The 16,387-nt window shown below is 51.2% G+C and overlaps 1 protein-coding gene across 1 annotated transcript in view; it reads left to right on the top strand.

Moving 5' to 3' along the window:
- Window positions 1-15,001, top strand: part of LOC121915587 (mitogen-activated protein kinase kinase kinase 11-like) — a gene marked incomplete at its 5' end in the record, with an annotated part of 30,524 nt that extends 15,523 nt beyond the window's left edge. Inside the window, 5 exon segments of the mRNA XM_042439927.1 lie at window positions 8,232-8,270; window positions 9,371-9,497; window positions 10,093-10,231; window positions 11,066-11,303; window positions 12,112-15,001. Coding sequence (XP_042295861.1) covers window positions 8,232-8,270; window positions 9,371-9,497; window positions 10,093-10,231; window positions 11,066-11,303; window positions 12,112-12,548 — 980 coding nt within the window.
- Window positions 15,002-16,387: the final 1,386 nt, after the last annotated feature.

Below are 16,387 nucleotides of genomic sequence, written 5' to 3'. Positions count from 1 at the left end.
AATATAATTGTAACACTCCGCCCTCTTCTTTCTAGAAATATAATCAACTATTATTTATTATCTATTGATATAAAATAAACTAGAAATATCATTTTTTACGGACTGTTGTAGATGGTCTTCCTTTTGAGGCGTTAGCAGCGTCTTGAACCTTTATTTCTTTTTCCCCATGTACATGCGACACAGACAGACTCCAGTCTTCTCTCTTTCCTTTCTGATCAACACGGTGTTTTTGCCGCGCGCGACACTATGCCAACAAACCCCCCTATCAAACCTGATATCTATCCCTCCCATTTTCGCCTCTGATATCACAGGTCTATATATCATCTTCTCCGGAAAACCACGTGCCCGGACGCTCTAGCTCCCCTTGACCTTGAGCTGTTGCTTTGTGGCCAGCTCTAAGAACGTTGCAAAATTCTTTTGCTGATTTCAGTCATTGGGTTTCATTCCTTAGTTTTGAGTCAATTCCAATTGCCATGCCTGGTTGAATCAATGCTTGGGAGAAGCACGGGATATTGAATTACTACGTACTAATAATACTCAGAACTAATAATCATAGATAATATACTAATTTAATGGAGCTTGTGGGTTGTCGACACAGCTCTGAAACATGGAATCACCTCCTTGGCCTATGCCATGGGTCACGTAGTATTTCCATGATATGTTACCCACTGCTCTTCCAAGCCAGCGTTCTCCAAGATGCCAAAGCCACAGAGCTGCCATGCCGAAACATTGCAGGACTACAAACCTCGTCCAGAACATGGGCGCATTGTCTGAAATGGCCCACGAAATCCCCCTATTTTCCCCCTTCTGTTTTCTGCCCAGGTCGACCCAGCAAAGGATCAATGGGGTTCTCTATCGGGGAAAACCAGCGCTTTGAATGGAAGAACGGTGGCTGCTCGGTTTCCTCCTCCTCCGCCTGCCTTTGCTCTTCCCTCTTGTGGCTTGTCCTCTTTCTCATCCCATAAGCTGTCACGCCCGACTCGGTTAGTGCGCTTTCGGCCTAATGGATAAGTTGGTTCCTGGGTGCTTTCCGGTGACCCCAAGGTGACCTGGAAGCATGGGTTTGTGTTGTGGTGGTTGGTGGAGAACATGCACTCACAGCATGCTCCGAGGCACCCCTTCTCTTTGGGGCTGTCCCTTTTTTGCCATCCAAGGCCATAGTGTTGCTTTGTATGGGTTTGGAACGCGCCAGGTTTTCTGCTCTGGATTTTTCGTGTGGGACCGACGCCTGAGTGCATGGGGCTGGGCCCATAGCTATTTGTTTAGGAGAGGATTGGCGCCTCACGGCATGCCCAGAGGCACGTCTTTTGTGCCCCATTTCTGCAGATGCGCGTTGCCAGCTCCTGCCAAGACGTGGCTCCTTGCCTCTTTGCGACACGCTGTGGGATTCTAGGGGAGGAGGGTTCGTGGATGTTATTCTAAAGGGGGTTTTCCCTTTGTCTGGGTAGTGTGTTTTCTTTCTGGCCGAGGCTCCAAACCCAATGACCGCGACGGTGCTGGCAGCGGCCCGGGTGGAGGAGCCCTAGTGACCTTTGTTTTCCTGCCTTGGCCGCGTTCCTGCTCCGGGCCGCTCTTGGCTTCCTTCCTCCTCCCAACGCCGGTCCTGGGGGCGGGGAAGGGCAACGGTCCAGGACCCTGGCCGCCATGGGCGGCAAAGCCATTGTGGTTTCAGAAGGTGCCTCCAGTGGATTTGTTTTGGTGCCCATGATCCTGAGCCATGGTTTTGCCAAAGCTGGGGCTCTGAGAAGGTTTGCCTCACTGGCCTTTTTTCGTTTTCCCTGCCCATAGAACAGTCCAGGAGCTTAAGCCGCCAATGTTTGGCCAAGCAAGGGTTGAGCGGTGCCGCCAACCATGAGCTTTTTCTGCCGGGGAAGACCCTTCTGCCCATGGGTTCCGCCGTCCCCAGACGCGCCTCGGGCGGGCCACAATGGGCCGATTCTCTGCCAACCCTCCAGGACAATGCGTTGGCCGCTCAGTGGCCGCGAGGGATGCTTTGAGTCGCCCCGGGTTCCACGGGACTGGAGCGGCGGCCGGGGGGCTAACGGAGCCCTTTCACAGCGTCAGGGCTGCCGGGTTGCCAAGTTCGCGGGAGATGCCCATGGAAGAAGAATGGGTTCGCTCTTCGCGTTTCCTGCCATGACCCTTGAGAAACCGGGGATCGGCGGCCTTGGGTGTGTGGCGTGTGTCTGTGTGCATTTGGGTTCATGCCGGCAATCTGGTTTTTGGACACCACTAACAACACCATATCCTGAGATCCCACAACTTCTTTCCGAAGGTGTGTATGGAGGATGGCCAGCGCCATCTGAGTCGTCATACTTCTATGGCACTACGATTGCGTCGCTCTTTCGTTGGACACACCCAGTTTGTTTCTGGTTGTTGTGCTTAGAGTTGTATGAGTCCCTACCTGTACATGGGGTCTGGATTGGTGACCTCTAAAAGGTCCCTTTTCGGCAATATGAAATCGCCACATCCCGCATTGGTCAGGTGCTTTTGCAAAGACGTCCATCTTTTCTGTTTTTGGTCTTGGGGCCCTGCCGGCTTTCCCAAGGGTTTGAAAATAATGCCTGGAGTGGGTTGGAAAAGATTATGCGCCGGCTTCCTCGTTTTGCAAAAAAGAAACAACCACTTTGGAGAGCGCTCTGGCTGGAACAGCACCCACAAAGGCCAAAGGCCGAACCGAGGAAAGCCACACACACCACACGCTTTCCATCCCAGCGCGTTCCCAAGACAACATTAGAAGTGCAACCGGCATTTTTGTCGGTCCCAAGCCAAAGCTGCCTCTTCCCACGAACCAAGGCTCCTGATTTCCCCATCCTTTAAAAACCCGCCCTGGGCTGTCTCTTGTCCAACTACTGGCAGAAGTTTGGTTCAAGCCAAATGGGGGATCTCTCCTTTTGTGCCTCCTTTTTGCGCGTAATGGGGAATTACTATTTTGCTTGTGGCCCGAGACATGATTTATTTGGTGGTGGCTATCTATTATGCACATACTTTCAGCAGATTTGCAGATGGACACCCAACCCCTAGGAGGAGTAACTAATTACTCCGCGGATGGCTACGGGTTCAAGCTCGACCCCCAAACCTGACCTGCGACCCGAGCCCACCTCGAACCAGCCCTTGGCCGGCCAAAGCTAACCACCACACATGAAATTGTCAACACCCACCCCCCGCGCGACCCGCGACCCCCATCGCGTACGCGCACGCTGCCATCGTAGGGCTACCAACGAACAGGCACTAGATATAGGATGGGGGGACACTCTTGGCTTAGTGAGACTTATATGTGTGGACGGGATCTGGGAGGCATGGTTGTGGACCACAAGTGTGAAGCATGAGCCAACAGTGCGATGCTGCAGCTAACACGGCCAATTGCGCGATTTTACTGCATCAATGAAGTATAGGCAAAGTAATAGGGTCACCTGGTATGTCTCGGGCTTTTGGTCAGGCCTCACCTGCGATAATACTGAGTCCAGTTTTGGGCCCCCGTCATTCAAAAGGGCGGAGGAGAGCTTGAGCCTGGTGTCCAAAGGAAGGCGACTAAAATGGTGATTCTTGGGTTCTGGAAACCCATGAAGCCCTGATGAGAACGACTTGTGGAGCTTGGGATGTTCTAGCCTGGAGAAGAGACAGGTTAATGGGGTGATATGATACCTGGCGAAATGTCAGGGAAAGAACATGGCCACATTAGTTCCGAACAACCCACAAAACAACTTAAAGGTATGCCCTGTTTTGTGGGTTTGTGTGTTGTTTTGTACTTTGGCTGCCCGGCCAAACCCAGCCACCCTTGGATAGGGTTTTGCATAATGCATTATGCTTAGCTGATTCTCTAAATTTCGGTCCTCCGGTGCGTTGTGACGCCGAGCTTTCAGCATCCCCAGGCCAAGCAGTCAGGGATGCTGGGAGCAAAGTCCGTAAACATGGCGGAGGGCCCTGGGAATCCGCCATGGAAACGGGATGAATGAGCCCTCTTCCATGCTCCAAACGGATGCGACGGAAGGCGCCCCCCCAAGGTTTCGTCTTGGTGTCTGTTTGCGACACCTGAGGGTGTTGGGCAAAGTTCTTTACGGCATTTCAGGTCTGCTTCCATGGGGGTACGGGAGTGTCGCAACGACGACGGTGTGCAATTTTTCCCCTCCTCCGCCTGCCCATGGGAATGCTTTTCAGGCATTGCTCGCCTGCACGCGCGTGACGTTCGACCACGACTGACCTCAACAGCAAGGGCTTATTCTCTGGTGCGGATTCCCCATCGCTTTATTGCGCTTGGGCCAAAGTGGTATCACAGTTTTGCACAATTTGCTTATATTAGTAGCCGCAAAACAAAGCTGGGTTGTGTAATCAAAAAGTTCGAAATAATATGAGGTCTGTTTCGGGATTAAAGGCAGTGTAGTGTAGTGGTTCCTGAGCGCCGGATGCCCTTGTGGACCCAGGTTCGGCGGATCCTGTTCTGCTATGGAACCCATTGGGTGTGCCCTTTGGTAAGTCACATCTCTCTCAGCCTTTGGAGGATGTGCCAAACCTCCTCTGACAAACCTGGCCAGGAACAAACCCAGGTTAGGTTTGCTTTAGGATTGCCATACGTGAATGTCGCGCGACGCAACTACACCCACTTTCGGGACCACTTTGGCCAACGCGACTACAAATAATATGCGCGCTGGCGGATCTGCTCGGCAATCCTTTTAAAGCGGAGGGACTGTTGCTCGGAAATTAACAACGCGACAAGCTGGGAGCCATGCGTCATAATTTCGTAGCGGCAACCTAGAACGCTAGTCCTGTGCTGCTCTGATGTGACCTCTACTGTTAGGCGGGGGATCCTTCGTGGACGTCCCCCTGCAGCTAGGCCCAAAAAATGTGTATGCTCAAGCCCCAGATTGATCTTAATGGGGGGGCCTTGGGCAGTGCATTGCGCATGCCCACCGTTCAGTTGTATTGCCGCACGGCTTCAGCGTGAATAACCGAAAGCCACGTGATAGTGCGCCCCCGTATGGCTCAGGCACTCGTTTGATAGCGCTGTAACTGCACCATACAACCACGGTTGATAAAAGGTAAATATATGGCGTATCGGTTGAAAAACTAACTTATCGTTGCCGGAGCCATCTGGGTTTCCGTTGTATTATGACACCTGTTTTCTCGTTCTTTCTCTCTGGCAGTCTCTCTGGGCTGAATACGTGGATTGGATGGCGAGCGTCAGTGGGGACGCGCTGCAGTCACGGATTTCGGCTGGCGCGGCGCGAGCCACGTGGTGCACAAGACCACCAAAATGAGCGCGGCGCGGCACCTCGGCCTTGGGGGGGGATGGGCGCCCGCAGTCATTCAAGAGCCTCCACTTTTTCCAGGGGCAGCGATGTCTGGCAGGTGAGATCACAGCGAGAGGAGAGAGGATGCGCCGAGGAGGGAGAGAGACGAGGACGAGGAGATGACGAGGGAGGGCAGCAACTCAATACAGTCTCCGGTTTGTGGGTACCTTGTCTGTGCGCCGTTTCAGTCGTTTCGCAGGATTTACGGCGACCCATGATATATATATATATTTCGCCAACAAAGCAACCTTGGTTTGGCCCATTTTATGATAAGGGAGCACCTTTTATTTATAGCATGTCGATACCTTGCTTGCTTCGCCAAGGCTCTGCAGGCTATACTATGCGATAATATATCTATATATATTAGTAATGATTTACTATTGGGCTATAATTTATATAATCTGCGGAACGCCAGTGCATATCAAAGTTCCTCTGGTATATGCATTTTTTCCGTATATATGCTCTCTCATGGGGTGGCAAGGGATCAAATGCCTGCAGATGAACCCTCAACTTTCCTGGCGTCCTTCTCCCACAGTTGATGGTCGGTCTCCTTTGGGAACTCCTCACGGAGACGTCCCGCATAGCGGCTGGCATCGATGGCCCCTTGCTGTCGCCTATGGGGTCGCCGTGGACCACGCTGACACTCTTCCCTATTCCATCTACCTGTTCCCGATCCTTTTGCACGTCCTCATGGCAGGTAAGCGATCGCAGTCTGAACAGTGGCTTTGTATTGGCATCTTGTGCAAACCTTGCTATCGGAGTATAAGCGGCTGTTTCTTTTTGGCGCCAGATCTATTGGGGTCCATCTGCCCCTACATGTGCTTTAATGCTTTAAACATAGAGTACTTAGATTTGGTTTTATTTTATATGCTGCTATGTCCAAAGATCGTAGCGGTGACAGCAAGTGAAGCTAATTTTGGCCCCAACGTCTGGGTACTCATTTTTGCTCCCCTCCTCTGGAGGACTGCAAGCCTGCGCGAGTGTGGGGCCCTTTTGGGCTGGTCTTGAACTGCACAACCTTGTGGGTTTTGATTGTTTGCATGGCTTGCAGTACCGGGCTTTTTAACCCACCTGCGCCACCAGGGCTTCCTCGTGCACCCACCCAGGGCTCCCTTGCTTGCATAGTGTTTGACCTCTCTGTTTCCTTTTGCTCTCCTCCCGCTTTATTCTCCCTAATCAGAGTTGCTGGGGAACAAGATCCCCACCCCGACCGTCCCAGTTTTGCAACCATCTTGTCCCAGCTGACAGTGCTTAGAGACCCATCGGGGCGTTCTGGCTGACTGCCCCCAGGACTCATCCTTCACTACTTCCATGCAACGAGCGTTGTATCGTGGAAAGTCGAGATGGTCCAGAACATTGTTCGATGAGCTGAGAGCCCAAGGAGAAGGTTAGTGAATGCAAGGAGACGTCTGCTGTGGTCCATTTTGGTCTGTCCCACCAGTCCTCCTTCTTTGGGGTTTTTAAACAGCGGCTGGCATGGCCCATTCTGCTTGGTGGATTGCTTTGATTCTCGAGAGTTCCTGCATGGCAGGGTGTTGCCACTGGATGGCCCTTTGTCGGTCCCTTCCCAGTTTCGATTGATTCTTCACCAGGAGGAGTGCACCACGACAAGGGTTTTGGGGGACCAAAAAGTCGGTGATTGGAGCCCTTCCATCTGGTTGCGGGTCCCGTATGCCTCCTTTACGCCTTCTCCCCATGGAACTGCCTGGAGCCGCGAGGAAGGCTGAAGCAGGCAGCGCCTGGAGCAGAATCCCCAGGCGGACGTTCCTCCGCCAGCGGGGAACACGAACTGGCCCTAGTGGGAGCTGGAGGGTTCTTCGAGCGGGGAGCTGAGCCTGCCTCATCCGCAGATGACGCGGAGCGGCCCCACGTCAAGAAGCGGCAAGGGCACCTTCAAGAGGAACAAGCTCAGGGGCCGGTGACAGCGAGGGGCGATCCGCATGCCCCTTGGTTTTGTACCGGTATCCTTTGGACACCGGGGGGCGCTGGGTCCTTCTAGATGCCACTCTCACACACTTTTGGGACCCCTTGGTCTCGCTGCGCGTGACTTGGCGCGCCAGCGGTACACCACCATTTTGCAAGGGGGCAATGTGTGTGATCTAGTTTATTCCGTTCCTATGGTCCTCATCGGATCCAGGTGGTGCATGTGGTTTTCCCTTTCCTTCCTCCTGCCTCAATCGCATCCTTATAAAAGCAGCCTTGCCAAGGTAGAGAAAATAAGAGAGATCTACTACTGGAGTTTTTGCACCAGCCCAACATAAACATCCTTTCTCGCGCCTGCATCGTGGCCAGCGAGTCCAAACGCTGGTTCTGGTGCCAACAGGATCGGATTGGGTTTCCAACCCGTTCAATATCAAAAGCACTTTTTGTTGTTGTTATTACGCTCTCAGGTTGATCCTCAACCCCATAGCAAACCTGTAGGTTGAGACATCTCCAGGACTCCCTGTCCTCAACTGACTTTACTATATTTTTTTAAGGTACCTTTTGGGCTCCCTGGGATCTTCCTGGGGAGGTTCCCAGAGCTCTCCATGGCAGCATCAGGGTGGCTATTTCAATGCGCTCTTTGCTGAGGTGTGTGCCTTTCCTGACCACGGCGCAATGGCTAAATGAGATCAGTGAGGAGGCACCCAGCAATGGTTGGTGTCTTACTAGAGTCACCATAAGTCCAGAAGTGACCTGAACGCCCACAGCAACCAACAACCACAACTCCACAAACACACAGCATTTCTGCAAGCAGCATGCCGCCGAGGGTTGCTGCCGCAAGTCCACCGTGTACCCGCCGTCCTCCGTCTCCTTTTTGATCTTCGTTTCTTGTAGGCCGGGCATACTTATCTCCTCTCTCTCCTTCGCCTTTGTGCATGATTTTACGCATCGCATTTACCAGTTGCCGGCACTCGCCCCGGGTTGCGACAAAAGGAGGGACATTTTCCGGGTGGGGGGCAGGCGGGTCCCCTACCTTCCCACGTTTCCGAGCCATCCAGCGTGAGTAACGTGCGTGTTGGTGTGCGTGTGTGTTTCTGCGTGTCTACTGTTGGGCATGCTTTGATTGAGAGTTCCTGCATGGCAAAAAGGGGATTGGACTGGATGGCCCTTGGGGGTCTCTTCCAACTCTAGGATTCTATGGTAGAAGTCAAAATCCCATTAACACCAAATGACGGCTCCATTACACTTTACGCATGGGAGAAGTGCATGGGGATGGCTCCATGACCCTTTACTCATGGGAGAAGGACACAGAGGGGTGATTCTCCATTACACTTTAGGCATGGGAGAAACGCATGGGAATGGTTCCATAACACTTTACCCATGGGAGAAGGATGCGGAGGGGTGATTCCCAATCGTGCGATAAGCCATGTTTAAGGATGGGAGAATGACGCTGTCCCTCCAGTGCGATAATTTCCATAGAGTTGGAAGAGACCCCTAAGTGCCACGCATTACGATCCCATTCTGCCATGCAGGAATACTCAACCAAAGCACTCCCAATAGATGACCATCCAGCCTCTATTTATAAACCTCCAACGAAGGAGGTGTTAGAAATCAGATTCGGGGGGCACTCAGATTTCTTCCTGGCCATCTACTTACTTGGAGCATCAGTATAGTTGTGGGAGGGAAATCACATCAGTTTAATGGGGGGCAACATTTTTTTGTTTAAGGCTCAGCAAGAGGGTAGAGCCCTCCAAGGCTTTCCTGAAGGGCTCCCAACCTTTCACAGTTGACGACCCTCGATATACAGATTTCAACCCATTTGGGATAAAGTTTTAATACTTCCCCGCAAAGGGATTCCTGGGAATTGTTCGGCTGGGGTTTGGGATTTTTGGAATACACAAGACCCCCGTGAATATGAAAAAACCACAAAGAACAAAAACGCCATGTTTTGACCTGAGAGGACACCTCTCTAGGAATCTCTAAGTCCTCCAGCGCAACTCACTGGTCAACGTCCGACAGACACTGACCATAGAGTTGCACTGGAGGAGCTACAAATGCCTAGTAGAGTATTAAAAGGACTAACAGTTTAAGTAACATTTGTGTGCAAATATACCATTTACTGCATATGCTCTTCTTTTCCACCATCGCCATGCGCACAGTGGAACCGAGTGAGAATGACCAGAACTGGGGACGCCAGTCGCCTAGGCGCGGGGACGAGACCTGGAACGGCCGCACAAAGAGCCCCGGATCCCCAAAACCATGGGAGAGCATTACACAAAATGGCAGGTAGGAGACACCTTTCCTTTCTCCCCCTATTTCTGCCCCATTGCTTCCCTTGTCTGGCTGTTCATTTTAAAGGAGAGACGATGTACCTTTTGCAAAACCCAAAGTCGGAAGATCCTACAATTCTTTCAGGCCATAGGATCTTCCAACTTTAGGTTCTGCAAAACTTGCATCATAGAATAAAGAGATGGTTGTAAGCCTGAGGTCTGAATAACTATCTGTAAGCCGCTCTGAGAGCCTTTAGGGCTGAAGAGCGGGGTATAAATACAGTAAAATAATAGGTTTAATAGGTTTTTGCATTATTGTTAAATAAGTATTCACAAGTACCTGACTTTCCTGGTTAGCCTTTTTTGTCACTCAGTTTAGAGACCTTCTTACCCCTTTTCCCATCACATCCAAAATCCACATCCCCTTTATCCGGACAACCAAAATGCTTATATATAGCTTTCCAAACTCCAATGTTCCAAGTTTTCAAAGCCCCACTGGCTTCCAAGGAGGAGATCCTTAGGACCAGTTCATCAAACCACGGATCTGGAAACCACTGACCGCTACTGTTGTATAAACCCTAATCCCCAGTCCTGTTTCGCTCTTACTCCAGGAGAAGGTCACGGCTGGAAGAAACGACGTGGTACATGGAGCCAGAGACGCCGTCCATCCCTCCACAGACCCAGACCCAACCCAGTCCAAATGGTACGTGCAACAACAACAACCCTGCCTACCATGCCTTTGTGCTTCTGTAACACTGGAAGTGTGTTTTCCTTAATACACGATGAGAGACTACAAGGGGTCTGGGGTCCAAATTTCAGCCGCCAGGAATCTCTGGGGATCACACAGACTGCCAAAAATGGGGATGAGGGGAACTCTAGATGAAGTCTAAGACAACTCCAGCATGAATGTGAAGCGAGGCTTTCATGGCCGCATACTTAGTTTTTTGTGGGTTTCAGGCCATGTTCTGGAAGAGTTTTATGATGTTTGTCCAGATCTGTGGCCTTGGCATCTTCAGAGAATACGGCATGGAAGAGAGTAGGGGATAATACATCATATACACCCTACTTTCTTTCATGCCAGCATCCTCTGAGGATGCCCAAGCCACAGACGTGGCGAACATCATGAATAAACCTTCTAGAACATGGCCACATAGCCCCAAACCCACAAAAACTATCCCAGCATGAAAGTTTAAAAAAGATTTATCTGCCAGTCTAGCTGGGTGAACAGTGCCATTTTGTTCCTTGCCTTGGGCAGCAGATGCTGGTCCACCCTAAGGTTGTGAGAATGAGCCGGCATGCAGTTTGGTGTTGGACTCCGACTCTGGGACGGGTCAAGTCCCTGCGTGGCCATGAACCCACTGGCAAAATAACACTTCTCACCTCAGCCTCAAACTTCCTTTGAATAAAACCTTGTCAGGAAACCCCATGGTGGGCCTAAGGTCGCCATAAGTCGGAAGGAAAGACAATAATCTCACCCATTTTCTCGCCGACCCCAGGCCACCCCATCGACCTCCAGAACCTGAGGACCCGGCCCCAGAACGTCCACAGCTCCCCGACTCATCCACGGGCCTTAATCCGTGGCAGTGTGCTCCTCCTCCTGGGCTTAGGCCGACTGCCGCCAGCCCCCAGGATCCTTGCCGGCCTCCATCCCAGAGAAGTCCCCCCCCGCCCTGCAAGTGGACCTCTGCAAGGAGACCCCCAACTGATCTTCGTCGCCTGGACTCTGGGGGCGACAGGGAGTCCTTGCCGCCTCTTTGGGCTCAGATGTCGCCCAAAATCCCAGACTCCTGGAGGGTCGTGGCCACAAGGCCCAGAAATGGGAGTTGGTACCAAACTGGCCATGCTGGCGGGGATTCTGGGTGCTGTGGCCAAGAAAAGAGATAATGTTCCATGCTCTGCAGTTACGGGGTCACAGGGAGCAGGTCTGGTTAATGCCAATCCAAGATCTGCTTGCAGAAGACCAAGGCGGCAATTGGGATGGCAAATCCATCCCACTTTTATACTGAATGATTCAAAGATTGCCTTGTCATCTGTAGAATCTGTACAGAGAGATCTTATGCACCTTTGAGACTAACTGAAAGAAAGAAGTTGGCAGCATGAGCTTTTGTAGACTTTAAGTCTACTTCTTCAGATGCATTCCGTCACTTCTGAAGGCTGAAGTCTATGAAAGATCATGCTGCCAACTTCTTTCTTTCAGTCAGTCTCAAATGCATCTGAAGGAATGGACTGAAGTCTAGAGAAGCTCATGCTGCCAACTTCTTGCTTTCATTTAGTCTCAAAGGTGCTACAAGATCTCTTTACGTACTGATTCTACAGATTAAGATGGCTATATCTTTGAATCATTCAAAGGTGCTACATGGTCACTTTATATACTATGCAGAGAGGGGAGATGCCAATGGGGCAGAAGGACTAAGGAAGACAGAGGATGCATTGCAGGCAAGCGACAGTGACTTAGAGGAATTCAAATGGAGGAAAAAGAGGGTTGGGACTGAGTAATGTAGAAGAGGGCTTGGCTTAGCTGGTTGTACTGCAACACAGGCAACACTGCAACCTTCGGAGCTTCCACTCCCTTTCAGCTTGAGGTTGGAAGATGCTTTCTGACCCTGGTTTCTGTCTCCTCTCTTCTGCAGATGGTGCTCTCCCTTCTCCCTCATCCCCTCGCAGCCCCCGTTCTCCCCGGCCCTCTCCCCACTCCAGCCTCATCTCCCGGCCACGGCCGTCCCCCGTCCGCAGTCGCATCGACCCCTGGAGTTTTGTGTCCTCCGGACCCCGTGCCTCACCCGTCCAGTCTCCACGCCTGGGACCACGCCACTTCAAGCCCCCCGGCCCTGAGAGCACCAACCCTTTCGCCGCACCCGATCCGTTTGCCAGCGGGGACTTCTCGGTCTCAAAGGAGACCCCCGTAGCGGCCTGTGACCCCTTCCTCGTCGCGTCCAGATTGGCGGCTCCTGGGCGGCTGAGTCCTTCTCCGTCATGGACCTCTCAAGCCATTCCACCCAAAGAGGAGACCGCCTTGTCTTGGTGGTCCGCAGCGTCCGCTCCTCGAGGAAGAGCCGCCCCAAAGTGACCGGGTGCCGGAGAAGAAGAGTCCCATCTTCCGGAGGCACCTTGGTTTGGGAAGTTGGCGCCTTGAACCTCGACTGCGATCGGACAAGAAACTGCAAGTGTGATCAGAGACACCGGGAAAGAGGTTGGGGGGCTAGCAATATGCCTAGATTGCGGGGCATGGAGGGCAACACCGCTTGCCGCCTCCTCCTTGCCACATCGCCTCCCCTCCTCCTTGATGCCTCATCTCCTTTTTTCTTTTCTCAGCCAGGATGTGAAACCACACCAAGTGCCCATTGGAGAAGTGCGACAAAGTAGTTGTGTGTTGTGGGTAAGCCAGAGCAGCGGAGGAGGATCCATTCCTTGTGCCTGCTGAAAACACTAACCAGTTAGACCCCATCGACGAAGTGCCTTTCTTCTCTGATCTCTCATCCTCTTGCAAAATCTGGGGAGCCCTTCCCCAAACTGGCAGCTATCTTTATTCTTCCTCATACTCCGTTCGCCGCCACCTCCTCACTCCATCCCCACTTTGCCAACTCTGCTTGCCAGGACTGTGCCTTGGTTGCCCTCCCCAGTGAATACAGTGGGTTGGGGGCGACTATCCGCAAAGAAAAAGATTGGCATCACTACCACTAAACCCTTCAACCCTATTCCTTCTTAGCATTCCTTGGTTGAAATCCAGTTAGGTGCACTATAGCGGTTTAACTATGCCAGCATAGGCAGAGATGGCAAGGGGCAAAGCACCTATCGGGGATTAAGGCACTGGAGGAACAGTTTGTTGTGACCCGACTGTTTTTTCCCTTGCCAGTGTTGCATATATCTGGACAAGGTTTAGCCACTTATATAGTGCACCTATCCATTCTGGCCCTTTTTGCAAGCCGAGAGTTGCTATGCCAAACGCAGAACAGCTTTTCTTCATATGCGTGGAAGGGAAGACTGTGCCTTCAAGGGTGGCTATGCCATTGGCCATGCTAGTTGGGGAATGATGGGTGTTGTTGTCCAACTCAACAACACAGAGGGCACCTAGTTAGGGAAGGCTGGCCAGGGTCGTGAAGGAAGGCACACCTTGCGTTCAAGCCACGATGGCACAAGTGGCAAAACGCACCACTGTGAGCAGAGTTAGGGATGTAACCGGTGCAAAGATTTTTCTTATCCTTAACCATGCCACCGCTTGACTTCTCAGACTTGGGGGGATTTTTATTTCATTCACACAAAAGCCGCTGTGTTTTGGGGGGCTGAGAAGCACTCCTTTTGGGGGGGGAAAAGGTAGTTTTTATGCACACGGATACAAAATGTGAAAAACAAAAATTTTAAAATGCACAAAAAGCTCTCATAAACTCATCTGGGAGGCAGAGAACTCTTGAAATAATTTCTTCCTGCCTATGAGAATGAAGTAAGCAATGATTTACGGCCGCGGTCCTACACCGCAGACTACTTTATGTGTGATTTTTACATGTATGCGTAGCTACATAGCAAAGACACTATGGCACCCTCCTCCTCCCGAGTTGCAGAGATGTGCATCGGGACACTGGCGAGAGTGTTCAAATGTGCATTTGTCTCTGCCAATGTGCACTGATACTCCTTAGTGTCCAACTACGCATCTCTGCCTCCCCTAAATAGTAACGCTCCTACAGCCCTTTTGCTGAATGTGGACATTGCAAAACTGCTCAAGTCGTATTTCCGGCAGATGTAAGTTCACTGAGACCCAGGCCTCATTCCCACTTACAAATAAATCGGTTTGCAATCCGAGTCGATGGATCGATTGGACAGCGGAGTGTGGTTCCCGCTACATTTGTCCCGATTGTATTTATTTCCCCTGTAAAATAACCCCCTTGTGGTTCACATTCACAAATGAAATGCTTCAAAATGGACCCGGAGAGCACATTTAAACCGATTCCGATCCACATCTGGTTCACACATTTGTGCAGAATCGATTGATCCAAAAAGACGCGGGGGGAGGGGATCAGCATAAAAAAGACGCGGGTTAAACGGGTCTGGCACATGGACCCTCCTTTCCGAACCGCATCAGTGAATCGATTCAAGTGGGAACCAGGGCCATTTAAATGGGTTCAAACCGATTTGCGATCCGGTTTAAAAGGTAGTGGGAATCAGGCCCCAGAGTGGATTCCAGCCTTAAAAGAAGAGAAAATGAGAGGAGGGTTTTCTGATTCCATTGATGCAAATGTGAAATAGCAAAGAGGCAAGTGCCTGGATGCGGGGGACAAGGGTGGGCTCACGCTTCCCATCGACCGCAACCAGAGAAAACCCCCTCCGCAAGCACTTTAGATGTGCAATTCTACTGTGTCCTCCTCCTCCTTCCCTGCTACTTGAATATTATCGCCTGTGCACCCGGCTCCCTCGGGACCCTCTTCCACTCCACAAACGCGAGGGAGCCAACTGTTTCCAGCCCGATTCCCGGCGCGGAATGGGCCAAGCCTGTGAAACGAGACCAAATAAACCTCCAACTGCTGCCTCCGTGCGCGTCTGTGTCTTCCTTGGTTTGCGGAAAGATCAGGGAACCCTCGGTGCGGCTGAAGAAGGAACCAAATGTTTATCACAGTGTAGAATCAGTATGGAACCAGCATGGCATAGCAGTATGAATACTTCTTTCGGATCACGTTGCCATGTTCTGGAAGAGTTCGTTCCTAACGTTTCGCCAGCATCTCTGGCTTTGGCGTCTTCGGATAATCCCTTGGACCCATATTTGTTCGTCTCCGTATCCAACTTCGTTTTCTCCGAATGTTGACTTTGTTTCATTGATCTTTTAGGGGAGGAAGGGAATAAGTGGGATTATTGCTGCATTGGGTGGATTTTTATTGTAAGCCGCCTCGATCCCAATGGAGAGGGGGAGTAAAAATAAAGTTTTATTATTATGCCAAAGCCACAGATGCCGGCGAAACGTCAGTAATAAACCCTTCCAGAACATGGCCACATCGCCCCAAAAAACCCACCAAAAACTATGGATGCCGGCTGCAAAAGCCTCCGACTTCACAAAAGGGTGCACCTTTTTTCTCTGACAGGCGCAAACCTCTCTCAAGGTCCCATTTGTTTTCGGTTTCGAAAGGAACGCGGCACCAAATGCTGAAAAGGTGGAAATGTTAAATAGAGTAAAATGGCTGAAATTATTCCTTTATCCGCGCGGGAGTCGGATTTCTATCCCTGCCCTTCTTGCGCATGCCTTGGCAAAGCCCAAAACAAGTGTGAAAGCCACTTTATCGGTTGCAAACACTCATTTTAGATGAGAACCAAAGCATCTTTAGCCTTTGGATATGTCTGGACTTGCCTGGTGCTTTCAGCCCAAACCTTTACAGCTGTGAGCAAAACCCCAAATCCCAATGATCCAAACCCTATTCCAATTGAATTCCATATACAAGACACCTATTTGAATCTTTGGGACTGCAAAGAGAAGTTACTATCCGGACGTTACCTGGAGTAACACCTCTGGCAGGGCCAAGAAGCATCCATGTATCTTTCGATGAGCGCTTTCAGCCTCTGTTCTCCATCTATCTTCGACGTCCGACATTTGGCAGTGCCTTCTCCTTTGCAGTTAGGACCCTCCGCAAGTTTGGGATGGACTAGATGACTTAGGAGGCACAGGGATCCCCAAACCTGACCTTCCAGGTATTTTAGACTCCTAAAATCCCAAACCTTTGGCCAAGGTGGCTGAAGCATCGGGATGCTGAAGTCCAAAACATCTGGAGGACCAAAGTTTGAGGATCTGAGGCTTCTGGGGGCTGAAGTCCAAAACATCTGGAGGACCAAAGTTTGGGCTTCTGGGGCTGAAGTCCAAAACATCTGGAGGACCAAAGTTTGGGGATCTGAGGCTTCTGGGGGCTGAAGTCCAAAACATCTGGAGGACCA

The sequence above is a fragment of the Sceloporus undulatus genome, chromosome 9 (genome assembly GCF_019175285.1).
Source record: "Sceloporus undulatus isolate JIND9_A2432 ecotype Alabama chromosome 9, SceUnd_v1.1, whole genome shotgun sequence".
Taxonomy (NCBI): Eukaryota; Metazoa; Chordata; class Lepidosauria; order Squamata; family Phrynosomatidae; genus Sceloporus; species Sceloporus undulatus.
This window is presented reverse-complemented; position numbering and strand designations above follow the sequence as displayed.